Below are 27,876 nucleotides of genomic sequence, written 5' to 3'. Positions count from 1 at the left end.
TCTTACAAAATCAAATCTTCCATATTTAAAAAGAAATGTAGGGTGGCTTATTAGTCTACCAGTAATGTATTAACACATGCTGTTTTTACATCTAGTTAGTTAGTTAAAATTGTCTCAGAAATGCTTTTTTACGTTATGCTAGAAACACTGAGGGTTTTTTCCTCCAGTCACAACTGATAGCTCACATCTCATTTCAGTTCTCCAAGGTGTTTCTTTTACATGTAGGGTATTTAACTATATTAATTATAGGATAATATAGTTTTCATTATAGAATGTTAGATCAAGGAAATAAACTTGTGAAGGGTTGATTTCTCTTGATTCTTGAAATAATCTAAAAGCCATCCATCATAATGAATAAAAATTGATTACATATGTTGGTCAACTGAAACAAACAGAATCAGAAGATGATATGTAACTTTTGCAGCATTTTGGGAAGTGAGTAAGGAGACTGCAAAGGAACAGAGATATAACATGAGACTAAAGATAAGTAAATGCAATCTCCAACTCTTTTACAATGAGCTCTGGGTGTCCATGGGCAGGCAGGTCAGAAACAGGATATAACAAATGCAAAGCAAACGTGTATACTCCGTTCCACAACCTTTGGCCACAGTGTATCTAAATATACTTTACACAGGTATAAAAATGATCTTCCTATTCTATTCAATCATGCAGGTCTTCCTTCCTGACGTCCCTCCCCTATACCCTCCACTTCCCTTACATGCCAGCTACTATACAACTAGAACGCAGCCTTGTGTGTGTGGCAAGGGTGTCTTCCATTGAATGAAATGTGGGCTGAACTTGATGGAAGAATGTGGAAGAAATGCGAATGAGGCTTTTGTCTTTGACACAGCGCATGACATATCATGGCTGCATACTCTACTGGGCATAAAGCAGAGGCACAAACCTCTTGGTGCCCTGTTATGAGATAATAGGAAAATCATTGATATGTTTCCTTAGAGATTGAAGCCCCTGGGAGGCTTTAGCAACCTCTGCAACAACCAAATGAAAAGTCTGCTGTTGAAGGAAACACTGATAAATTGGTAATCAATGAGTTCCATCTAATAAATTGAGTATACCTTATAAACAATAGATGTATTGCATTGATTTTTATTTTCATGTCCAGTGTTTCTCATTCACCTGTGGAAAATGCATTACAGTTTGAACAGCTGGCCTATTTGTGGATGGAGAGACAAAAGTCGGGTGGAAACTACAGTCGACACAGAGCTCAAACTGAAAAGCACGTTGTCCTGTGTGTCAGCTCACTGAAGATTGACTTACTTATGGACTTTTTGAATGAATTCTACGCTCATCCAAGACTACAGGTACGTTTTTAAATTACATTGCGCACTATACTGGATCGTACCTGCTAACATATTGTCGAAGTCAATTAACTGATGGTGCAGCCTGCATTCTGGAGGATTTTTATTTATACACTCAAATTTAGAAAGAGTAAATGAAGAACTACAAATATAACCAGGAACATAGAAAAAATGCTGGAGGAATACACATTATTTTAAGTTTCCTTCTGTATCTACACTAAAAGGCAGATGGAATTATGTTCATGCTACAAAGAAAGGTTTTCTTTGAATTAAATGGACGGCTTTTTTTCTCCCTTGGGTAATGCATAAATGATATTTTTGTGAAACAGGGAAATATAAAATATAATAAAACAATAAAAAAAATCATTTCAATATCATCTGCTCACTTGAATATTTCAGAATTTTATCAAGTGTTGCTGATGGAAATGTGAAAGTCTCGAAGTTCCATTTTTTTCTTTCCTAGAGTTTAACTAGGTCGTATTTATAGTAGCAATAAGTGACCAAAAACTGGATAATAACTAGCTGAATGGAGAACATGAATTCAGAATAATCTCTTCATCTGTTTAGGCAGATAAAATCCTCAGATACTTCCTCCATTTACCATGGTACTCAGCCAAATTAGATTTAGGTAATCTCCCTTCCTGCTTAATCCAGTCCAAACAGCAAAGAGATACCTGAAGATTTTGTATTTCCTCCATAATTTTGTCAAGAGATTGGACAATCTGAGATTAAGACATATTTAGTATATCTAATTATTCTTCCCTTAGAAAAAGTAAAGAGTTTTTTTCATGAATACTTTGGAGATCTTTTTAAATACTATTTTTTTTAATATTTTAAAAAAAATCTAATTTGTAAGTGATACTTAAATGATATATTCTTTTGTTTTCCTGTTAATTAATTTGCATTTTTGGAGAAACTCAATGCTTGTGTGTTGGTTTTTTATTATTCATATGAAATAATTTCGGTTTGCTCATTATAACCCACAAAGAAAATCCATTTGGGGGAAAATTAGATTCCTTCAAAATTTGATCCTTAGTAATTTATTTCGTCTAATATCAGTATAGAGAATTCTTAAAACTCCAAAAATTCCCACTAGATATATTTTAGAGTGACAAAATGGTGGATGTTTACCAGAGAATTTGAATTCCTATAGATCAATTGTTTTAAATCATTCCAGCACTGAGTACCTTTGTATTTTCTCTTAAGGACCGGTATTTTGAAATATTTTGATCTCAAACTTTTTTATTTAATTTACTTCATCAGTATTATCAATATTGTTATGAATCCTTATCCATTCAGCTATTCATCAGAAATTTTTCAAAATTGTCAGTTCATAATAATATTACCAAACAATATAAATCACCATCAGAGTTTTTATTCTACAAGTAAGAACTTGTAATAGGAATTGATAGTTAAGAACTTCCACCTGGTATGCAGTGTGTATTTTAGAGTCAGCCTGAAGTTATAACTGAAAACTTTATAGGCTGGAAAAGTATGCCTAGTGATAATTACCTTCTCTCCATGGTACTAAGAAGATTCAAAAAAGGTCAGGAAGAGGGATAGTATCATGTTTTTTAATACATCCATAGGTTTTAAATGCAAGATTTTATTTATTAGCAAGAGATCATTTCTATTTTACCATATTTCAAAATGTCCTTATATATTCTATTTACCTACGTAGCATAAAACAAAGCATTGTTGTTTCTATCCCATTGCCGACTTTGTTTTGAATAGGATTATTACGTGGTGATTTTGTGTCCTACTGAAATGGATGTGCAAGTTCGAAGGGTACTACAGATTCCAATGTGGTCACAAAGAGTTATCTACCTTCAAGGATCAGCCCTTAAAGATCAGGATCTGTTGAGAGCAAAGTAGGTATTCCTATCTATTTCCATCTTTCCATGCTTTCATATTTTTTTCTCTCCTCCAAATTTTAGTAATTTCAGTATTGTAAGATGTGTTTTAGTATTTTCGAATACAGAGTTTTGCCTTAGTACCACTGCTGGTGAAATTGCAAGGTTAAAAATATAAAATCAGTGTGTTTGCTCCTCTTTCTCAGTGCTAGGATGTTCAGCAGACCATGTCCACACAACACAATGAGGAAGGTGGCGTGCTGTAATTATCTCAGGCTGTCAGGGATGAGCTGAGTTATCCAGACTTGCTGTTAGAATAGTTTCCAAATCTCTGAATACAGTTTTTATTCCACAAATAAAAATCTTGGGCTAAACAATATGTGAGATACCAAAGCAGTTGAGTTAGGGTTTAAATTTTAAAGAGTTTGTATTATGTACTGGGCAGATAACACTTGAGTTGCCTGGTGTCAGAGATGAGAGTCCTTGGGGGCTGGAGGAATCAGAAAAGTGACAGAACCTATGTAGTTGTTCTCTTATTGTTGAACATGTGGCTTGAAGATGACATGGTCATAAACGTTTGTCACAGGTCCTGGGGGTTATTGCACATGAGCAGAGTGAGAGCAGGGTTGGTTAGACCATGGACACCAGAAAGTCAGGACATCTGCAAAACAACATCTGTTGTTTCAGAAGCCAGAAGACATCCGTAGCAGAGTTGGCTTTGCTCGATTTTTCTGTTGCTTAAAGTTTTGAACATGTCTTCATGTTTATCCTTGAGTTGTCCTGTGTGCTCTTTTAGATTTAAAAGTCTCCTCATTGAATTTTACGGCATAAGTGTTTTTTACTTGTTGTTGTTTTGTTTTTTCTGGATGTCTTGTGTATGTGGATTTTTAGTGGGTATGTGTGTGTGTGTGCATGTTTTGTGTTTATTTATGCATGTTCTATGTGTGCGTTGGGAGGGGGTGAGGTTAATGGAAAAGAATAAAAGAAAACTCCAAGACTCCTTTTTGCTGCTTAATCCTGCAAGTGATGACTATATATCTTGTAACAGGAACTCTGACATTACTTTTGATTTATATATAATAGGTCAATTTAACTGAGATTTTTTTCAATGATATAATAACTTCTGAAATAAAAAGTCAGTAGAAACTATCAGGATATAATGAATGGTACATGATTGGAAAATTAAGCTTCTTTGAGAATATGCTAGTATTTTGGGTGATTAAATACTTCAAATATGTTGTCATTGTACATGCCACAGTTCTATAATAAGTCACATTCTCCTAGTACCTCAGGTAAAACACAGCTTTAGATGTTTGCTATTTTCTATCTGTACTCATTATTTGAGAGCTCTAAAGAAATAGTTACTTAGACACTTATATATTTAATTTGGATCTTTATATTCAAATGGGTAGATAATCAATATGCCTAATTTATTGTATAAGAGTTAAGTTCTTCACATTTTGAGAATTAGTAATGCCTATATTATGTTCAATATGAATTTGTGTGATAAATGAAGGCTTTTTACTACCTAATAAATTAATCTAAACTATTTGTATTAGCTGTTAGTATCTTAGCTAGGTGCTCTCTAGGGTTAACGTAACTCATTTATTATTAATAGTATTAAAAATGATTTCTTAGCAAAATCAATCATATTGCAAGAAGCATTCCTCCATAGGAGTGAAAAAGGATGGAAATGAGGACGAGAGAGAGGTCACAGGCTAGTAACTGGGTTAAGAAAGAAGTTAGATGACAGGACACCCATCTTTGTGTTCATTTCTTATCCTTGTGTCATATAAAGATTTGGGATTTAATGTTAACTAATACATTCTTCAACACAATTCTCCATGCAAGAAGCAAGGAGGAGGATTCTCCCAGCCAGTCACAAAAGTCAGTTGCATGAGTTTTGGATTTTTGGTCAAAGATGATGTTTAGAAAATGCTATGCAATGCTCTTATCATCTTAATAACTATGGCTAAACATTTTCCTAGAACAGTTTTGTTTGGTCTAATTCCGTAGACTTTTATCTTTCCTCTCCATAGAAAATATTTTTGGGGAGGAAGATTTATTTTATCACAATGAACCAGAAAGATAAATCATTCCTCGTTTTGGAAATAAACATTATATGTTTTGAGAACAGTATTTACCAAGCACTGAAACATACTGTTTATCACTAAATTTAAGAAATATGGAACTTTAGCATGAGGGGAAGGGGTCTGGAACAAGATGATGAATTATCTCCAGGAAATATGAATTTCTAGTAGAATTTGACTTCTGAAGCCTAAGTGGCTTTGTTCCGTCTCTCTTAGTTTAACTGGGGCATTGCAGTTAAAATGTAATTAATCATAAAATAAAGGCCAATACAACTCCCTTAATTTACACAAAGCATATATATGAAAAAACATATAATCATAAAAGAGAGAATAAAATTTAACTTTTTTTTAACTTCTGTCATTATAAACTATTGAGTTATATAGCCAGTTCAACAGCAATTATTTTGTTCACATATACAGTCAAGATCTGCCAAAATCTAACTTTCATTTAAGCTTAAGGATATTCAGTTTACATGTACATTGTGTGCATTGGACTCAGCATTGAAATTCTAGTTTTCAGATAATACACAGATGTTTCAGCGTGTGATTATTTTGTTTTTCTGTCTGCATTTAGGATGGATGATGCTGAGGCCTGTTTTATTCTGAGCAGCCGTTGTGAAGTGGATAGGACATCATCTGTAAGTTTCTAAAATCTCTTTTAGTAAACTGTTCTTTTCACTTTAGAAGATTTTTTTTAATTTGATCTTTTTAAATCTGTCAACATTAAATATTGGTGACCTTAAAGTTTTACTAGAGGGAAACAAACATCTCTAAACTGTCTTTGCCATAATATAAAAATAGTGGCATCATTAACTGTGTCAACAAAAGTGGTTTTGAAGTAGTTTCTACTAATCCTTGGGTTTTCTGTTGATCACAATGAAATGAGTCATTTACAAACAGAGCTAGACTATTTTTAATTAAATATATCCCATGCTATGTAATTTTGTTAAAATGACCTGAATTTCCTCAACTCAAAAACAAGGCAGATGGATCAGGCAGTCTACATTAGATTCAGTTGGAGAATTTCTAAAAAATATGCATTTGTGAAAATTCTATTCAGGATACATAGGATGGGGATTGGGAATCTGTGTATTTTAAAGATACCCAGGTGATTTTGAAATACCTTCTAATTTGGTAACCTTTGGCTTATATGATCTCTATGATGTATTTTTTTAGATCTAAATTTCTATAACCTTATAATTTTTTATTTTTTTATAAGGAAGATCAGCACTGTGCTAACATCTACCAATCCTCCTCTTTTTTTGCTGAGGAAGAGTAGCCCTGGGCTAACATCCGTGCCCATCTTCCTCCACTTTATATGGGACGCTGCCACAGCATGGCTTACCAAGCAGTGCGTCGGTGCACGCCCGGGATCCGAACCGGCGAACCCTGGGCAGCCGCAGCGGAGCACACGCACTTAACCGCTTGCGCCACCGGGCTGGCCCCCTGTAAATTTTTAATTGATTGAACAGTATAATTTACTAAATTGTAACTTCCATTTTTTTAAAACATGCATTTTAATTCTATTATTTTTAACAAGTGCCTTTTTATCTTATATTGAGTAGATACGGTTACCTCCTGTGTTTCTAAGCCAATGAGTCCATCTCTAGCCATATATCTGTGGTGCACAGACAATTGAGAGCCTTGGTGGCTTCTGTAGTGACCAGAGAAAAGGCAAAATATGCATGGGTCTTTCGGGGACGTGTTCTGCCCTTTTCTGGAGCATCTAATCGCTGTGCTCTGCTACATTAATTCAGGACTGTAAGTCCTGAGTGTGGCAGGCTTTGTGTTGTCCTCACTCTAATTTACCCAAACTTCTTACTCATTTTTTTTTTTTTATATACATCTGTGTGTAATTTTTTTTTTTTTTATTTTTATTGATATTTTAATGGTTTCTAACATTGTGAAATTTTGGGTTGTACATTTTTGTTTGTCCATCACCCCATATATGACTCCCTTCACCCCTTGTGCCCACCCCCCACCCCCACTTCCCGGGTAACCACAGTCCAGTTTTCTCTGTCCATGTGTTGGTTTATATTCCACATATGAGTGAGATCATACAGTGTTTGTCTTTCTCTTTCTGGCTTATTTCACTTAACATAATACGCTCCAGGCCCATCCATGTTGTTGCAAATGGGATGATTTTGTCTTTTTTTATGGCTGAGTAGTATTCCATTGTATATATATACCACATTTTCTTAATCCAATCGTCAGTCGAGGGACACTTAGGTTGCTTCCACTTCTTGGCTATGGTGAATAATGCTGCAATGAACATAGGGGTGCATAAGCCTCTTTGGATTGTTGATTTCAGGTTTGTTGGATAGATTCCCAGTAGTGGGATGGCTGGATCATAGGGCATCTCTATTTTTAATTCTTTGAGGAATCTCCATACCGTTTTCCATAGAGGCTGCACCAATTTGCATTCCCACCAGCTGTGTATGAGGGTTCCTGTTTCTCCACATCCTCTCCAACATTTGTTGTTTTTTGTCTTGGTGATTATAGCCATTCTAACGGGCGTGAGGTGGTATCTTAGTGTTGTTTTGATTTGCATTTCCCTGATGATTAGTGATGTTGAGCATCTTTTCATGTGCCTATTGGCCATCTGTATATCTTCCTTGGAGAAGTGTCTGTTCATTTCCTCTGCCCATTTTTTGATCGGGTTGTTTGTTTTTTTGTTGTTCAATTGTGTGAGTTCTTTATATATTATGGAGATCAACCCCTTGTCAGATGTATGTTTTGCAAATATTCTCTCCCAGCTGGTTGGTTGTTTGTTCATCTTGATTCTGATTTCATTTGTCTTATAAAAGCTCTTTAGTCTGATAAAGTCCCACTTGTTTATTTTTTCTTTAGTTTCCCTAGTCTGGGTAGGCATGTCATCCGAAAAGATTCCTTTAAACCCAATGTCAAATAGTGTGTTGCCTATATTTTCTTCTATGAGTTTTATAGTTTCAGGTCTCACCTTCAGGTCTTTGATCCATTTTGAGTTAATTTTTGTGAATGGCGATAGCACATGGTCCACTTTCATTCTTTTGCATGTGGATGTCCAGTTTTCCCAACACCATTTATTGAAGAGACTTTCCTTTCTCCATTGCATGTCCTTAGCACCTTTGTCAAAAATTAGCTGTCCGTATATGTGTGGTTTTATTTCTGGGCTTTCAATTCTGTTCCATTGATCTGTGTGTCTGTTTTTGTACCAGTACCATGCTGTTTTGATTACTATTGCTTTGTAGTATGTTTTGAAGTCAGGAATTGTGATGCCTCCTGCTTTGTTCTTTTTCTTTAGGATTTCTTTAGCTATTCGGGGTCTTTTGTTGCCCCATATAAATTTTAGTATTCTTTTTTCTATTTCTGTGAAGAATGTCATTGGGATTCTAATTGGGATTGCATTGAATCTGTAGATTGCTTTAGGTAATATAGACATTTTAACTATGTTTATTCTTCCAATCCACGTGCATGGGATATCTTTCCATTTCTTTATGTCATCGTAGATTTCCCTCAATAATGTCTTGTAGTTCTCATTGTATAGGTCCTTCACCTCCTTGGTAAGATTTATTCCTAGGTATTTTATTCTTTTTGATGCAATTGTAAATGGTATTATCTTTTTGAGCTCTCTTTCTGTTAGTTCATTATTAGCATATAGAAATGCAACTGATTTTTGTAGATTGATTTTGTACCCTGCAACTTTGCTGTAGTTGTTGATTGTTTCTAACAGTTTTCCAACAGATTCTTTAGGGTTTTCTATATATACAATCATGTCATCTGCAAATAGTGAGAGTTTCACTTCTTCGTTACCTATTTGGATTCCTTTTATTCCTTTTTCTTGCCTAATTGCTCTGGCCAAAACCTCCAGTACTATGTTGAACAGGAGTAGTGAGAGTGGGCAGCCCTGCCTTGTTCCTGTTCTCAGAGGAATGGCTTTCAGTCTTTCCCCGTTGAGTATGATGTTAGCTGTGGGTTTGTCATATATGGCCTTTATTATGTTGAGGTACTTTCCTTCTATTCCCATTTTATTGAGAGTTTTTATCATAAATGGATGTTGTATCCTGTCAAATGCCTTCTCTGCGTCTATTGAGATGATCATGTGGTTTTTATTCTTTGTTTTGTTGATGTGATGTATCACGTTGATTGATTTGCGGATGTTGAACCATCCCTGCGTCTCTGGTATAAATCCCACTTGATCATGGTGTATGATCTTTTTAATATATTGTTGTATTCGGTTTGCCAATATTTTGTTGAGGATTTTTGCATCAATGTTCATCAGCGATATTGGCCTGTAATTTTCTTTCTTTGTATTGTCTTTGTCTGGTTTTGGTATCAGGGTGATGTTGGCCTCATAGAATGATTCAGGAAGTGTTCCATCTTCCTCTATTTTTTGGAATAGTTTGAGGAGGATGGGTATTAAATCTTCTTTGAATGTTTGGTAAAATTCACTGGAGAAGCCATCTGGTCCTGGACTTTTATTTTTTGGGAGGTTTTTGATTACTATTTCAATCTCTTTACTTGTGATTGGTCTATTCAGATTCTCCATTTCTTCTTGGTTCAATTTTGGGAGGTTGTATAAGTCTAAGAATTTATCCATTTCTTCTAGATTGTCCAATTTGTTGGCATATAATTTCTCATAGTATTCTCTTATAATCCTCTGTATTTCCATGGTATCCGTTGTAATTTCTCCTCTTTCATTTCTAATTTTATTTACTTGAGCCTTTTCTCTTTTTTTCTTAGTTAGCCTGGCTAAGGGTTTGTCTATTTTGTTTATCTTCTCGAAGAACCAACTCTTTGTTTCATTAATCCTTTCTACTGTTTTTTTGGTCTCAATATCATTTATTTCTGCTCTGATTTTTATTATTTCTCTCCTTCTGCTGGCTTTGGGCTTTGTTTGTTCTTCTTTTTCTAGTTCTGTTAGGTGTAATTTAAGGTTGCCTATTAGGGCTTTTTCTTGTTTGTTAAGGTGGGCTTGTATCGCTATGAGTTTCCCTCTCAGGACCGCTTTTGCTGCGTCCCATATGGTTTGATATGGCATGTTATCATTTTCGTTTGTTTCCAGATAGTTTTTGATTTCTCCTTTAATTTCCTCAATGATCCATTGGTTGTTCAGTAGCATGTTGTTTAATCTCCACATTTTTGTCACTTTCCCAGTTTTTTTTTCCTGGTTCATTTCCAGTTTCATAGCCTTATGGTCTGAAAAGATGCTTGTTATGATTTCAATCTTCTTAAATTTATTGAGGCTTGCTTTGTTTCCCAACATATGGTCTATCCTAGAGAATGTTCCATGCGCGCTTGAGAAGAATGTGTAGTCAGCTGTTTTTGGGTGGAGTGCTCTGTATATGTCTACTAGGTCCATCTCGTCCAGTTTTTCATTTAAGTCTAATATTTCTTTATTAACTTTTTGTCTGGATGATCTATCCATTGCTGTAAGTGGGGTGTTAAGATCCCCTACTATTATTGTGTTGTTGTTGATTTCTCCTTTTAGGTTTGTTAATAGTTGTTTTATGTACATTGGTGCTCCTATGTTGGGTGCATATATATTTATAAGTGATATGTCTTCTTGATGGAGTGTCCCTTTTATCATTATATATTTCCCTTCTTTGTCTTTCTTAACCTGTTTTATCTTGAAGTCTACTTTGTCTGATATGAGTATGGCAACACCTGCTTTCTTTTGTTTGCCATTAGCTTGGAGTATTGTCTTCCATCCTTTCACTCTGAGCCTGTGCTTGTCTTTAGTGCTAAGATGTGTTTCCTGAAGGCAGCATATTGGTGGGTCTTGCTTTTTAATCCATCCTGCCACTCTGTATCTTTTGATTGGAGAGTTCAATCCATTTACATTTAGGGTAATTATTGAAATATGAGGGTTGAATGTTGCTGTTTTGTCACTTATTTTCTGGTTCTTTTGCATTTCCTTTGTTTCTTGTCCCATTTGTTTTGGACTGCCAATTCAGTTTGGTTGTTCTGTCTTATGATTCTTCTAGTTTTCTCTTTGTTTATCATATGTGGTTTTAATTTGATTATTTGTTTAGTGGTTACCTTGAGGTTTGGGCGAAAAATCTTCTGTATGAGATAGTCCATTATCTGATAGCCTCCTATTTCCTTATACTAAGTCAATTCAGTCACTTTCCTCTTCCCCTTCTAAGTTGCTCTTGTTATACCTTATTCTATCTTGTGTTGTGGCTGTGTGTTTACAGTGATGAGATTAAATTTATTTTTGGTGAATTTCTTCCTTTGATCTTTGAGTTTAGTATTTAAGTGGTTGCTAACCTATTCCGGTAAAGATCTACTATTTCTCTGATTTTGTCTACCTACTTTTCTCCTTACTCCAAGCTTTGTGTTCCCTTTCTCTTCTTGTTTTCAGGCCTGAGGGCCTTCTTGAGTATTTCTTGTAGTGGCGGTCTCGTGGCCATGAACTCCCTTAGCTTTTGTTTATCTGGGAGAGTTACTATTTCTCCATCATATTTGAAGGATATTTTTGCTGGACAGAGTATTCTTGGCTGAAAGTTTTTGTCTTTTAGTATTTTGAATATATCATTCCAGTCTCTTCTAGCCTGAAAAGTTTCTGTTGAGAAATCCACTGAGAGCCTGATGGGAGTTCCTTTGTACGTTATTTTTTGTTTTTGTCTAGCTGCCCTTAATATTGTTTCTTTGTCGTTGACCCTGGCTAGCCTTACCACTAGGTGTCGTGGTGAAGGCCTTTGTCTGTTAATATATATAGGAGTCCTGTTGGCTTCGCTTACTGGTATTTCCTGCTCCTTCCCCAGATTTGGGAAATTTTCAGCTATTATTTCCTTGAATAGGCTCTCTGTTCCTCTTTCCCTCTCCTCTCCCTCAGGAATACCTATAATTCTTATGTTACATTTTCTAATAGAGTCCGATATTTCTCGGAGTCTTTCTTCATTTCTTTTTAGTCTTAGTTCTCTCTCTTCTTCCATCTGGAGTATATCTGTATTCCTATCCTCTAAAGTACTAATTCTTTCCTCCATATTGTCAGCTCTGTTCTTTAAAGATTCCAGATTCTCCTTTATCTCCTCCATTGTGTTCTTCATCTCCATCAGCCCTGATGGGTTTTTCTTTATGATTTCAATCTCTTTTGTGAAGAAACTCCTAATCTCATTTAATTGTTTGTCTGTGTTGTCTCGTATTTCGTTGAGTGTTTTTATGATAGCTATTTTGAAATCTCTGTCATTTAGTTTATGGATTTCTGTGTCTTCGGGGTTGATTTCTGGGTGCTTGTCATTTTGTTTCTGGTCTGGTGATTTCATATATTTTTGCATTGTGGTTCCTGTGTTGGTTTTGATTTTCCTCATCCTGGAAGTCTCTGGTTGCAATTTCCACCTGCCGCCATTGTGTGGTGGTAAAGGGCTGTGTAGTCTAAGCCCCCTGCGCTCTGCCCCAGTTTTTCTGCTGCGATCCGCAGTTTTGTTTTGTTTTGTTTTGTTTCTTTTCCCCACTGCGATCCACGGCTCCAGTCCAGTTTATTCAGGTCTGCCTCGGACCGCTAGATCTGGTCGAGCTGCAGACTCCGGGTTGCGGGGAGGGGGGAGCTCTCTCTTTTGCCCTCTGGGTCCCTGACGTGGGAGGCTTCTCGTTTGCCCCTCTTTATCCGCTCTCTGGGGTGCTCAGATGTTGATGGTAGCCCTGTGGCTCCTCTGAGCCCTCTGTGCGGGAGTTTCCCACTGGCTGAGAGCGCCCGAAGAGCTACAGTTTCCCGCCGAGGGCCGCCCCTCCCCCCTCTCTGGGAGCCGCGCGGGCCGGATCGCTGATCTGATGGGGAGGGAGCGGAGTTCTCCTTACCTCTCCCCACTTCCTCCGGGGGCCCAGCACGTTCCACTCTCAGATGTGCGGCAGTGTGGATCCCTCCGCTCCAGCTTTTGACTGTCTGGGATTCCGTTGTTGGTCTGTGGCTGTTACTTTTGTTGTATTTTGTGGGTGAAGAATTCACGGGAAAGCTCACTCCGCCATGATGCTGACGTCACTCCTCTTACTCATTTTTAAACCAACTTTCTCATCCTTCGTTTGAAGAGGGCTGTTAGAGGTTGAATTGTGTCCCTCCAAAACTCATATGTTAAAGTCCAAACCCCCATAATGTGAACTTATTTGGTGAAAAGGTCTTAACAGAGATAATCAGTTATAATGAGCTCATTAGCGGGGGCTTAAGCCAGTATGAGTGGTGTCCTTGTAAAAAGGGGACATTTGGTGACAAATATCAAGGAGAACGCCATGTGTACATGAAGATAGCCATCTATAAGCCAAGGAGAGAGGCCTGGAGCACATCCTTTCCTCACTGCCCTCAGAAGGAACCAATCCTACCATCACCTTGATTTTGGACTTCTGGCCTCCATGGCTATGAGACAATAAATTTCAGTTAAGCCACCCACTTTGTGGTCTTTTGTTACTGCAGCCCTAGCAAACTAATACAAGAGCATAGACCAAATAAATCGTTGCAGAATTTGTAAAATATTTCTCTCTATGTATTTTTAAAAATTCATCTGCTCCTCTCCTTCTCCACAGTTACTATCTTAATTCAGACCAGACTTTCCTCAATTCGCTTAAGTATTATTTCAATAGATTCTCAATTGGTTTGGTACATTAAGTGCTCCAAACATGTTTATTGAATAAGTGAATTTGAATTGAACATATTCTGCCTTGTATTTATACAGTTATTTAACTTATGGAAATGTGAATCTTGTGCCCCTCAAGTGGTAGCTTGGTTTCAAAATATTTGCAGTCCTCCAGTATCTATAATGCCTTTGTGTAATGTGGGGGAAGAGGGAGAATCCCCCTCTGCCCTTTCCCTTAAGGTTCTTATGGCTGGCCAAATAATTAACAAGACAGGTTAGCAGGAGAAAATAATATCAAGTTTAATAACATGTATACATGGAAGAAACTGAGAAATGAGCAACTTGTCCCTCTGTCTAAGCTGCTTGCTTAAGTATTGTAGCTAAAGGCCAGGAAGGTGTTGGGGGTGGGTATTGGTCTGGGACTTCAGAGGGCAAGAAGACAATTCTTTACAGGATCATCTATAGATAATGTGGTCAGAGAGAGATAGAGTTTTTTGATAAAAGGGGCTTGGTGCCCCTCCCATTGTAACATCTATTTTACATTATCATTACAGCCATCATGATAGAAGATCTGTTCCAGGAAGGAGCCACCATGTCAAATTCTTTAGGCAGTTAATGGGGGAGGTCAAATGTCCCTCAGAGAAAACAATCAAGGTAAAGAGATATATTTCAGGGTGGCCAAATCTTGATCTCCCACAGTAACAAGGGGAATTTAACATTAGAGAATAAATACATAATGCCTTTAGCTTACTCTTTACAATGAGAATTTGGGGGAGAATTTAATTTCAGTTAAACAAATGCATTCCATTTCCTCCTGACATTCTACTAAATTTACAGGAAAGGAATAAAAAGGTTTCACTCTTAAGGACAAAGGAGGTGATAGATGAGACAACATTAACAAGTTTGGAACCTAGAAAGCAGATGGATGAATGGTAACTGACTTAACAGACAGAAGGAAGTTAAAATTTAAGTTGAGAGAGGAAACAAAAAAGAAGCAGTATGCTTTTTGCAACGGAGCCTCAGAAGTCTCAGGAAATAGAAGTACCAGATGCCTCTGCAAGTAGGGTTATATGTAGGACTAAATATGTGAATGGCAATTAAAAGTCTGTAAGAGAAACAGTTACATTCCCTGAACCACTCCACATATCCATTGCCAGTCACTTTCCCCACCCTGAGAAAAGAGGGTTACTATTTGGAGAACTTGATCCAGGGAGACCTTCACTCAGAAACTCTGGGTGCAGCTGAAGGTCCAGATAAAATTCAAGGGAATTAAAGAGCAAGTCGCCTCACTGAATGTGAGTTGTTTCTCCCAAATGACTCTGAGAACCCTTATAGCCAGGTCCACGTCTCCACTGACACAAAGTGGGAGGAATTTTCTCCAGGGAAATGGTCCATCTCAAGAGAGAATGTATGTGTATATATATATGTATGTATAATATATAATAAAGTACGTGTGTGTGTGTGTAAAGATATAAAGTCTGGAGTTCCCCAGTGCAATATCATAAACTGATCATCTTACAGTAAAGTCCATGTGAAAACAAGGCCCCTATGCTCACTGAGGTCCCAAACAGCTTTCGAGTGCTTCACTCCTGCATATGTTCAGACAGTAGGGATCATTGGACATTTAAGGAAATTCCTAACAGGAAAACGAAAGAATAAATGAACAAACAAACAAAAAGCACACGGAAAAGAGAAAGCACAACACTTTACAATTCTGGGAAAAGAAGGAGGTTTTAAAACATATAATAAATATCCTCAGAGTAATATGAGAAGATGAGAAGAGTCTACATATATAAAATAAGCATTGTAGGCTGCAGAACCAAACAGTTCAAGACAAAACAAGAAACATTCAGGGAACCCAAAAGAGCCCCTGGAAATTAAGTAGAGAGTAATAAGTGAAAAATTAAATAAAAGGTTTAGAAGAAAAATCTAAGGACATTGAAAGAATGAAGAATAATAAAATGAATAATAAACCAAATAATGGAAAAGTGGAGTCAAAACATGAGAAAATTAAAGAATTAGTCAAGAAGAAACGATATCCATATAGTTAGAATTTACAAAAGAACATCCAGAAGATGGTGCAGGAGAATATTATCAAAGATATGATACACTCAAATTTTCCAGGCTGAAATTGTCAAATTGAGAGGACCCACTTATTACAGAATAATGGTTAGAAAAACTTGTGCCAATCAGCGAGATTGAGAAAAGAGAAGGACCAAGAGAAAGAGGAGAATGAAAGTGAGGAGGAGGAGGAGAAAAAGAAGAAAACATTCAAAACTAAGGATGGAGAAACAGAATGTTTTCAGACTTCTCAGCAGTAATACTAGAAGCCAGGGGACAATGGGACGATGCTTTCAAAATTCTGAAGAAAGATGTTTTGCCACTTAGAATTCTGTATCCTGGCAAAATTTCAGTCGAGGAAGAAGGTAGCAAGAAGGATATTTATAGAAATTAAAGATTTCAAAAGTGCACAATCCTCAGGAAGCTGATGGAAAATGTGTTTTACTAAAACCAAGGACTAAGTGACTATAAAAGATGACTCAAAGGAGAAAATGGGAATTCCTATGGTTCTGGAAAAAGCAGATGCCAGGACAGTGGCTGGGCAGCAGGCTCTGAGGGCAATAGGGCGGGCTGCCTCTGCAAAGAGAGGAAATCGGTGCTACTGATGTGGGTGAATGTATGGAGAGGAGATTTCCACTTCTGGGCAGATGTTATGGACTGAATTGTGTGCCCCCTAACCTCCCGTACCTCAGAATCTGATTGTTTTTGGAGATAAAGCCTTTACAAAGGTAATTAAGTTAAAATGAGGCCATTATGGTGGGCTCTAATTCTGTCTGACTGGTTTCCTTATAAGAAGAGGAGATTAGGACATACAGAGAGACACCAGGGATGCGGGTACACACACAGGAAAGGCCAAATGAAGAGGCAGCAAGATGGCGGCCATGTGCAAACCAAAGAGAGAGGCCTCAAGGAAACAACCCTGCCAGCACTCTGATCTTGGTCTTTCGGCCTACAGAGCTATGAGAGAATAAATTTCTGTTGTTGAAGCCACTCAGTCTCAGGTATTTTGTTATGGCATCTGTAGCAACCTAAAAAAGCAGATTTTGAATTAGCGATGAGTGGTTAGAAAATGAAACAAATGCCAAAAGAGGCTATTATTACCTCTGGAGGAAAACAGGTCATTCAAGATGGAAATATAACGATAGCACTCACCATGGTTTACTATAAATGATAGTCATAATAATATGAACACTGAATATTGATCTCACCAAAATTATTATTGAACTCTCTTTAAAGGATTGAGGGAAGGGAAATTGAAAGTGGGGTGAGGATGAGGACAGGAAAGCTATCTCTTCTATTCCATGGTATAAAGTCAGTTGAAAGATCAAGAAATAGTAATAAAATTGAAAGATCCAGAAATAGTAAGGGGCCCACCCAGTGGCGTAGCAGTTAAGTTCACGTTCCACTTCGGGGGCCAGGGTTCACGGGTTCGGATCCTGGGCGCCGACCTACTCACTGCTCATCAAGCCATGCTGAGGCAGCGTCCCACATAGAAGAACTACAACTCTACAACTATGATACACAACTATGTACTGGAGCTTTGAGGAGAAAAAAGAAAAAAAGTGGAAGATTGGCAACAGATGTTAGCGCAGGGCCAATCTTCCTCCAAAGGAAAAAAAAAAGAAACTCTTTTAAAAAAAGAGAAATAGTAATAAAGTCATATTTAGAAATATAGAGGCAAATAACAGAAAAATAAGTTTTAGTGATTGCCTATGTGAAGTGGAAATATGGTGTGAGAGGGTGTTCTTACCTGTTATGAAGCTTGTAAAATTATTTGTCTTTTTGAACTATGTGTGTGTATAGGTCTGATAATATTTTTAATTAAGTGGAATTTGGAAATATTTCTTTGTCTAGGAAAAAGTTCATTAGGCTAAGAAATGAGCCTTTTGCTTTGGGGAGATAAACAGGTTCCTCTTCGTACCAGCTCCATCTAAGTCTTGAGATGCCAGCAAATGGATAGATTTTCAGTTGAACTGCATATATTTTTTATATACTTATATATTTTTTAATTCATCTTTCATCCAAAAACTTAATTAAATTATTCTATGTTATTCACATCTGTGATTCAGGAGATGCTACAGCTCATGCCAACAGAAGCCTAGTAAAACAGGTAGAATTCAACAGCTATTGTTCGAAGAGGTAGCATACCATATCTGTGAAAAGTTTAGCAGAGTAGCAAGGTGTCAGTGGATAGAGAGAGCAAGTAAATCCTTAAAAACCCAACAGAAGACTTCTGGTTTCCTGTTCCCCATGTGAGGAGTGTGGAAGTCACCACTCTGTCCACACAACAAGTAAAAAGCTAAACAGACTGAAAAATCAACAACTCTTCCGTGATCTGTAAGACAAGTGAGCACACAGGGCAATCCACTGCCTCCAAGATTGGAGAGACTAGTCGGCAAATACAGAGACTAACAATTTACCAGAATGGAGACTCAAGAGTGGAAACGGCAATGAGACCCAGTGCGGAGGCAGGAAAACCTGAACTGTAATGGATGAATTACTAGAGGCTCCATGTGGACATCTCTGAGAATTAAAAACTCCAGGAGGACCCAGGCATTGGAGGTGCCCACAATTTAGTGAGGTTTACCTCCAGGAGCTCAACCAGGTTCCCAGAGTAAATATCTGAGAAAAAGCCCTTTCTCCAGCATGGGGAGGGGAAAAGGAACCATTCTGAAATAGCCAGAGCGCTCTGTTCTTAACGCCTGCCCTCAGGGGAAACTAAGGATATAAATTTGGGAGTAATAACACATAGATGAAGTTTAAAGCTGCAGGACTAGGGGATCACATACAGATTACATATAACTAGTGAAGAGGAGTCTTTGGACTGAAGCTAGGTGCAGTCCATTATTTAGAAGTCATGAAGAGGAGTAGAATTCAGCAAAGAAGAATAAACAGAAAAATGAGTAAGGAAGAGATCCAACAGAAAGTGGGGCTCTGCAAACTAAGTGAAAGATGCATTCAAAGAAAGAAAGAATGTTTCCAATGCTTTGGACTGAATAATGGTCATTGGATTTGGCAACATGGAAGTCATTAGTAACCATAATAAAAGCAGTTTGTGGTGGAATATTGGATAGTTAGCCTGAAACAAGCTTTAGAAGAAAATAGGAAACTCTTCTGCTTCCGGCCATATAAGAGTAGTTAGGACTGGAATAACCCAACACAAATGTTTAAAATACTGGTTAAAATACACAAAACAATCATTTTCAGACTGGACAGCAGGCAGTGCAGGACTTTGATATATGAAGGGAAGGAAACTAGTGAGATCAGCCCTAAAACCAACTCTGCTTTCTACCTGGAGGCATTTACCAGATCCTGGTGCAGAAAAAGTGAATCCAAGCAGTTCATGACAGTTTTCCTGAGCTGAGAAGACAGAGATCTGAGTAGAAAGGAGAGACGGTGGGAATGTACGTAGCAGAGAACCAAGAGGAGAGAGCTATGCATAAAAAAGTTCAAGTAATCTACATAGGGGTCCCCTTGAAACTTGGCTGAATAATAAGCCACATATGTGTAGGATGAGACTTCCTGAGGTCAGGCAAAGAACAATAATTAGGAAAAGAACAACTACCAGCGAGATGTAGGAGAAGAACCAAAACTTGTGCAGGGTTAGGAAATACAGACTTCTGACCAAAAAGTGTAGAGAGACCTTGTTGAACACCGTAGATGTTCATTAGAGACTTCAGAAAGGCCACACTATAGGTATAAGGGTAAAGTCATTCTAGAATAGAAGAACTCTAAAAATAGCTTAACAGAGCTTAAAAACAAGCCTCAAAATGATAAAGCTTATCCACAAGTGACTTCCTGCCAGAACAAAACTCAACACTCTTGGAAGGATAACAAAAAATTTAGAGACTCGACAATGTACCATTCAAAATGGCCAGCCTCAAATAAAAAAAATACCAGATATGCAAGGAAGCAGAAAATGTGTCCCATAGCCCAGAAAAAACAAATCACTCAACGTGAAAAGGTCTAGCAGTGACAGAAACGATGAAATTAGCAAACCTTTTAAAGTAACTTTAGAAATATGCTCAAGAACGTGAGTGAAAGCATGAGCATGTTGAAGAGGGACATGGAAACTGTTTCTTCAAAAAGGATATTCTAGAGCTGAAAACTAAAATACGGTAAATGAAAATGCCACTGGATGGGCTAAAGAGTAGATTAAACACTGCAGAAGAAAATATCAGTGAATTTCATGAATGCATGATATAAACTATTCAAACTGAAGTGCAAACAATAAAAAAAGAGAAGAGCAAAGAAAGAAATAAGACCACCCTCAGTGACCCATAGGATAATATATATATGTGTATATAATATATATGTTTATAATTTATGTATATGTAAATAATAATATATATATACACACTCTATTAAGTGTTGTGTCTACTTTCTTCAAATTGCCTGTAAGTTGGGGACAAATTTATTTACATATATTATTTTAAGTTAAATAATTCAATTTTACTTTATAAATTAGCGATCCTAAAAAAATAAAATGCCCAATAGGTAAGTTAGCAAAATATACTCAAAATATAAAAAAAAAAAGTCTATCATATGCTGACTGCTACAAATATATATTATAAATTGAAAATTGGGTTGAAAGTGACCTTTGGTCAGACCAAGGTCTTACCATTTTCTGGGTCATAAACTGTAATGGAAAATCAAATGAAAATTACAAATTCTCATAGAGGACTGGGAAACAGTTCATGTACAAAATTTCATCTACAATGTCTGAGTTCTTTCATGGGTCATTTGGAGTTCAGTAAAAAAATCCCTGCCATAGTTAAAGTAATTTATTTTAAATCCTTAGAATGCCAGCAAATGATTTTTAGATACTTCAAATTATACAAGTTGAATTTTATGTTTACTGACATTTTAGTCAGTTTGATTTTTAGATAAACTGACTTGAGATGAAATATTCTGTTTTCACAGGAGTATTATCTGCTGACCCGATAACACTCTATGTTACCTTCTATTATAATTATAGGCTGTCTATTCCAACATTGTCACAGTCGATACTTTTACTTTTTGATTACAATTAAGTGTAGCGTATCTGATGTAAGGATGAATTTGTCAGCAAGGAAAGTAAAAAAATAAAATCAATATCATCCTCTGCTTTTAGAAGAATGAATTAAAAATCTTGTTTTTGTGCCAGTTTTATTATCTATATCAGGAAAATATTTATTTTCTGTTCCTCATGTGACATTTATGACGTAGTATACTGATTTCCTTTTTCCTTAATTGCTCCACTCACAGGATCATAGATGTTTATTATATCTTGATAGGGCACAATGCATGAATAAAACAAGGAAGATTTATGGGCCTTTAGGATAAGTACTTCATTCCATCCATTTATCCACTGAATTGAGATATTTACTATACTGTCATGCACCTAATGCTCTTTGTATTATCTCATTTAATGCTCACAATATCTCTATGAAGTAAATACTGTTTTTCTTATTCATCTGTGAAATGCAAATGAAAACTAGGTGCTAGGGATGTGCTCAGGGTGAGTAAAATATAGACCTGGCCCTTGTCTTCATGGAACTTACAGTTTAGTGGGCATCGACTTAATAAAAATTAGGTGGGGTTAATGCTATGTTAGGGCAGATACAGAATATGATGGGAACAAGTAGCATGGACTTAAGTAGAAGAAAGGCTTACTAGGGTCAGTAACAAATGGTTGCAGACAAATTGTGTCACGTCAGAAGTCCTGGAGACTGAAGAGTGGAGAATGCATTGTCAGTGGAATAAAGAGTCCAAAGGCTAGGGAAGTAGTTTGGGGACAGTTTAATAAAGGGTCTTGCAAGCCTTGTTAAGAGGTTTGCATCTGATGCTAAGAGTGGTGAAAACCACTGTAGGATTTTAAGCAGCCAAATACAACAATCATATTTTAGTTCGAAAGTGTAATAAATCTAAGAACAAAAAACTAGTAAAAAAAAATATATGAAACTTCAGATAGATCGGTGGACTTACAGGCTGTTGCCTTTACTCCAAGCCAGAAGCGATAGTAGTTTATTCGGACACAGATTGTGGCAGTGAGGTTGGGGAGAAGTGGACATATTAGAGCAATATTAAGGAGGCATAATCAATGAGACTTGAGAACTGACTCAATGTAGGGGTAAGGGAGACGGAGGAGTTTAGGATTTGGTGTCCGGTAGCATACACCTCTGGGAAAAGGAATAATTACCAGCAGGAAGATAGTTCAATTTGGGACAAGAAGGTCAAAGGACAACCAGGGACACAGTGTCAGAGAAACCAGAGAAGAAGTCAGTGGTCTATATGTCACATGTTGCCTTGAGTCAAGTAAAATAAGAAGAGCGAGCTGTCCACATCCATTTTACCAGAAAAATTCAAAATTTCAGTCTGAGAATCAGATCCATTTAGTAACTTTTCTTTACACAGTTTGTAATTCTGGAGTAAGAGTAGAAGCTCACTTCTAATTTGTGACTTTGAAGCTCAACTTTTCCCGCTTTTTTTTTTAAATTTTTTTGAGCAGTTTTGGGTTTACAGAAAAATTGAGCAAAAAACATAGAGAATTCCCATACACCCCCTCCCCCCATATCTCCTATTATTGACATCGGGTATTATTGTGGTACATTTGTGACAATTAATGAGCAAATATTGATCCATTGTTTTTAACTCAAGTCCATAGTTTACATTAGGGTTCACTCTTTGCATTGTATATTCTATGGGTTTTGACAAATGTATAATGATATGTATCTGCCATTCACAATATCATACAAATTAGTTTCACTGCCCTAAAAACCCCCTGTACTACACTTGTTCATCCCTCTCTTCCCCCTCCCCCACTCTGCCAAGCTCCTAGAAAACACTGAACTTTTTACTCTTTCCAGTTTTACCTTTTCCAGATGTTGTATAGTTGGAATCATACAGTAGGTAGCCTTTTCAGATTGGTTCTTTTCATTTAGCAATAAGCATTTGAGTTTCCTGCGTGTCTTTTCATGGCTTTATAGCTCTTTTTTATTACTGAATAATATTGCATTGTCTGGATGTACCAGTTTATTTAACCGGTCACCTATCAAAGGACATCTTGGTTGCATCCAAGTGTTTGCAATTATGAATAAAGTTGCTGTAAACAATCAAATGCAGGCTTTTGTGTGGTTAAATCATTTGAGTAAATACCAAGGATTACCGGTTGTTGGATTATATGGTAAGAGTATGTTTAGTTTTATAAGAAACTGCAGACTGTCTTCCAAAGTGGTTGCGCCATTTTGCATTCCCACCAGCAATGAATGAGACTTCCTACTGCTCCACATCCTCACCAGTATTTGGTGCTGTCAGTGTTTTGGATTTTAGTTATTCTAGTAGGTGTGTCGTGGTATTTCATTCTTGTTTTAATTTGCAATTCCCTAATGACATATGATGTTGAGCATCTTTTCACATGCTTATTTGTCATCTGTTTTTCTTCTTTGGTGAGGTGTCTGTTCAGATCTTTTGCCCATTTTTTAATTTAGTTGTTTGTTTTCTTATCATTTACTGCTTTTACCCTATCAGTAACTTTATATTTAAAATGCATCTCTCCCAAGTAGCTTAGAATTGGGTCTTACTGTTTTTGTCCTTTTGATATTCTTTATGTGTTAGTATGTTTAGTCCATTAACCTTTAATGTCATCATTCAAAAGTTATGGTTGTGTATTATAGTCCCTAGAGCAGTCACTAAAAAAAATTTGAAGGATATGTCTAAAAAGCAAATAGGTATATTAAACTTGAATTCCTAAAGGAAAAAAAAAACATCAAATAATAAAATAAAGTAGAAAAGAGGAAACAGAGGAACAAAAATCAGTGGGGAAAAAACAAAACAATTTAGTTGGACCTACATCCAACTTTTCATAGTTTACTTCATGTTAATATTCTGCAACTGGTTAAATTAGAAACTTTGCATTTATTCCTCTTTTACTGTCCTTTCTGTTATAGTTGTCAGATGTTGGTTATATTCATAAATTTGAAACCTCACAGTAGTCTTTTGTATCCACTCAGATATTAACCTTTTTTTTTTTTAACTGAGGAAGATTTGCCCTGAGGTAACATCCATGCCAATCTTCCTCTATTTTGTATGTGAGTCGCTGCCACGGCATGGCAGCTGACGAGTGGTGTAGGTCTGAGACTGAGAACTGAACCCGCGCTGCTGAAGTGGAACATGCCGAACTTAACCACTAGGCCGTGGGGCTGGCCCCAAATATTAACCATTTTTGATACTCTTGTTTGATTTCTGAAGTTCTGTCTTTCCCTCTGGTGTCATTGTTTCATTGTCACCTGGTTTCCATGATTTCTGATGAGAGTCCTTGGTCATACGACTGTTTTTCTTTGGCTGCTTTCAAAATATTATCTTTATCTTTATTTTTTGATAATTTGATTACAATGTGCTTACGTATGGTAATCTTTTTGTTTATGTCATTTGGATTTGCTGAGCTCCTTTAACTTGTAAATTTATGGCTTTTACAGAATTGGGAAGTTTCCAGCCATTATTTCTTCAAATCATTTTCTGCCCTATTTTTCTTTTGTTTGCTTCCTGGGAATCCAATTATGTTATGTAAAACATTTTTACACTGTTCCACAAGTCCTTGAATTCTTTTTTCATCCCTTTTCCCTTTGTTTTTCAAGTTGGGTAAATTCTATTGATCTATGATCAAGTTCATTGACTCTTCCTATATCATCTCCATTCTATTTCAAAGACACTCCGTGAATATTTTTCAGATATTTTAGCTTTTTGTTTAATTTTCTGAATATTTTCCCTTACTATGCTGAGGTTTTCTCTATTTATTGTGAGCATATTCCCTTTACCTCATTGATCATACTTGTAGTACTGCTTTAAGTCCTTGTCTGATAATTCAAACATCTAGATCATTTAGAGTCTAACATCTGTTGGATATTGTTTTGTTTGTTTCCCGTGACAACAGGTCACATTTTCCTGGCACTTCAAATGTTGAGTAATTTTGCAGTGTATTCTGGATATTATGTTACGTTGTGGAGCCTTGGATTCTCTTATATTCTTCCAAAGAGTGTTGAAGTTCTTGTTTAAGCAAACAGTTAATTTGGTTCAACTCAAAATGCAAACGCTATCAGCCTAGCAGCTGGCAATGATTCAATTCTCAGTTGAGATTGCTTTTATTCTGCCCCATGCATGCATGGTTCAGAAGTCAGCCAATGTTGTGTAAATTTATACACAGAATTTGTGGTTTCTGTTCTCTGCCTGTCCCTTTTCTGGGATTTCCCACCCAGCAGAATAATATTTAACCAGCTACCTGGGCACCCCATGGCCCGGTGAAGTTACACATAAAATTAATCATCACGCTTAATTAGGCTCATTGTCACGTTTTGAATGTTTGCTGGAAGAGGCACATTGTTCACTTAAGGAATTCTGGTTTACTATTCATCAACTTGCACGTAACTTAAAGTTACCAGCCGTTGACAACAGCTTCTTTCTGCACTTCTATAAGCAATCTCTCATATCCATCTGTATTTCTAATCCTTCTTTTCTTTCCCTAACAATATTGTCAAACAGAACTGTCTGTGACGATGAAAATGCTCTATATCTACACTGTCCAAGATAGCTTTGAATTAGCCAAATGTGGCTTTGAACACTTGAAATATGGCTAGTGTGATACAGGAACTGAATTCTTAATTTTAATTCATTTTAGTTAATTTAAATTTAAACAGCTACATGTGGCTAATGGCTGGTGTATGGACCAGTGCTAACCTAGAACATGTTTTTGCTTCTCTTTTCAAAATGTATTAGCTAATTATGTGGCATATTTCTCTTATAATTTGCTTTGATTTATTCAGTTGGTAAATAATAATTTATGAGGTGACACTATTTGTAATATTTCATGTTAAACATGATTTTCACTTCTTTTCTAAGTCTTAGCATAATTTTTAAACTTTTTTTGATTTTTTTTAATATCTGAGAGTTATTGATCTCTTCCAACACACACACACGTGCATGCACACTCACACACCCCCAGAGTCAAAATCCTTTTACTTTTGCTGTTACATAAAAAAGTAAAATAATGTCTTCTCTACATGTATGGTCATTCCCCTTTTACCAATCTTCCTAAGCATGTTGAAATTATTATAAATCCATATTTTTTTTCATGGAAACTGTTACTACAAACTTTTAGTTATGCTGCATTTCTGAAGGCTTCTGATCCTCAATTATTTTCTGGAAAAATTAGTTTTGAGCTTGTCAAGAGCATCCTGCCTTAATCTCTGCTAATTTTCTAAGTGCTGGTCATTAGCACTGGTTCGATTCGATGCTGTTACTCTATTCTGTAAAAATAATAAGTATCTTTAAAAATAAGTCCTCACAATGAATTATTCTGTATGTTTAATTTTAAACTGTTGATGTGACCATTTAACACACTGATGGACGGTTTTTTCTTTATATATTATAAATTTTCCTATTTATTTCAGGATATTTTGATATTTATCATTTCAGGACCACCAAACAATTTTGAGAGCATGGGCTGTAAAAGATTTTGCTCCAAATTGCCCTTTGTATGTCCAGATATTAAAGCCTGAAAATAAATTCCATATCAAATTTGCTGGTAAGTTTAATCTCGAATGAGATACTTTGAATTTCCTCAAACTCCCATTGTGATTGTAAGAGTTATGTCTCTGAAGTTAGCAGCAACTTAATATATTCATATTCATGATTCGGTGAAACAGAAGGATTTCTTTTTTATCATCTACTTGTTATAAGAGAATTTATTCAGTTTCAAATGTGAGAAGATAATGTTTTGGGTTGAATCTTTACTTCTTTATATAATTTAGTGATTTTAGCAACTAAACTTAGTGGATACCTTGGTAAGCCTAAATACATTAGCACTGATTTTTTTTTTTCGTTGTAGAGGTTTATTTTTTTATTTTTTATTTTTTTAATTTTTTGTTTATTGCAGTAACATTGGTTTATAACATTGTAAAAATTTTTGTGCATAATAGAGACACAGATTTAAAATGCTATATCTATTAATTTATGGTTAACGTTTACACATAGATAGATAATACTTTGCTATAGATTATTTAATATACGTGTAAACTTACCATCAACAGAGTCATATTTTAAAATGTATTCAAGTACATTTAAATAGGTTTAATTTGGGGGTATATTTGGAAAACAATTCAAGAAAAGATATATGTGAGTTTTTCATGGAGGCACTGCTTTTAAAGTAATTATTCACGTATGTGAATATATGTGAAAGTATGAGATTATACTTTAAAATGTTAGGAAATTGAACAGTAAAATGATATTTTATTTTTTTCCTAAATGCTTCTGTATGAACTAATTTTGGTCCAGGCAGTAACTTACATACATTGTTTTTTCAAATATAACAACCTTGTTTTTTAATATTATATTTCACCTTAACAGCCTAAAGCTTCAAAAGCCATTAAAATGTAAATCATTTTAACTGTGTGTTAACAAAATGTATTTCCTTCAGAAGATGTATTCATGTATCTTAAAATGCTTACCTATTAGTACATGATGTTTAAATGAAAAATTATAAACACTAAGACATTTTTAAGTAATGATAAGAAAACCGTAAGATTATTGGTATTCAATGTGCTCTGTCTTTTATCTTTTAGCCTCATTACTAATGACATAAATTTTTTCTAAAAATGTATAGCAAACAACTTAAAGCGATAGCTCTCAACTTTGGCTGCATTTTAGTATCTCTTTGGAAGATTTTTTTTTTAAGTGCTCATCATAGATATTCTGATTTAAATGTTTGAGATGGTGCCAGGGTTTCTTTAAGCCTGTTCCCTAAAGTGAAAATTAAAAATAACGGTACTTTCTCTGTAAACGACTTTGTGAAATTAAATGGAAAAATACATGTAAAGTACTCTATTTAATACCTGTTATATATGTAACTAGCATTTAAGAAATGCCGATTATTTATCAAAAAGACCTTTGCCACTAAGCTGCCTTATTTTTATTGTTATTTAGCAAAAGGAATATTTTTGCAAATTTTTATCATATCTGGTAATTACTTGCT

At 36.0% G+C, this 27,876-nt stretch overlaps 1 protein-coding gene across 5 annotated transcripts in view; it reads left to right on the top strand.

The window, feature by feature from the left end:
• KCNT2 (potassium sodium-activated channel subfamily T member 2) overlaps positions 1-27,876 on the top strand; it is a 348,393-nt gene that overhangs the window by 148,267 nt on the left and 172,250 nt on the right. For all 5 annotated transcript variants that reach the window (XM_058533726.1, XM_058533725.1, XM_058533723.1 and 2 more), the window contains 4 exons: positions 1,158-1,322; positions 3,054-3,190; positions 5,837-5,900; positions 26,322-26,430. In XM_058533726.1, the coding sequence (XP_058389709.1) occupies positions 1,158-1,322; positions 3,054-3,190; positions 5,837-5,900; positions 26,322-26,430 (475 nt within the window). The remainder of the gene's footprint in view (positions 1-1,157; positions 1,323-3,053; positions 3,191-5,836; positions 5,901-26,321; positions 26,431-27,876) is intronic.

This window comes from Diceros bicornis, chromosome 38, assembly GCF_020826845.1.
Source record: "Diceros bicornis minor isolate mBicDic1 chromosome 38, mDicBic1.mat.cur, whole genome shotgun sequence".
Taxonomy (NCBI): Eukaryota; Metazoa; Chordata; class Mammalia; order Perissodactyla; family Rhinocerotidae; genus Diceros; species Diceros bicornis.
This window is presented reverse-complemented; position numbering and strand designations above follow the sequence as displayed.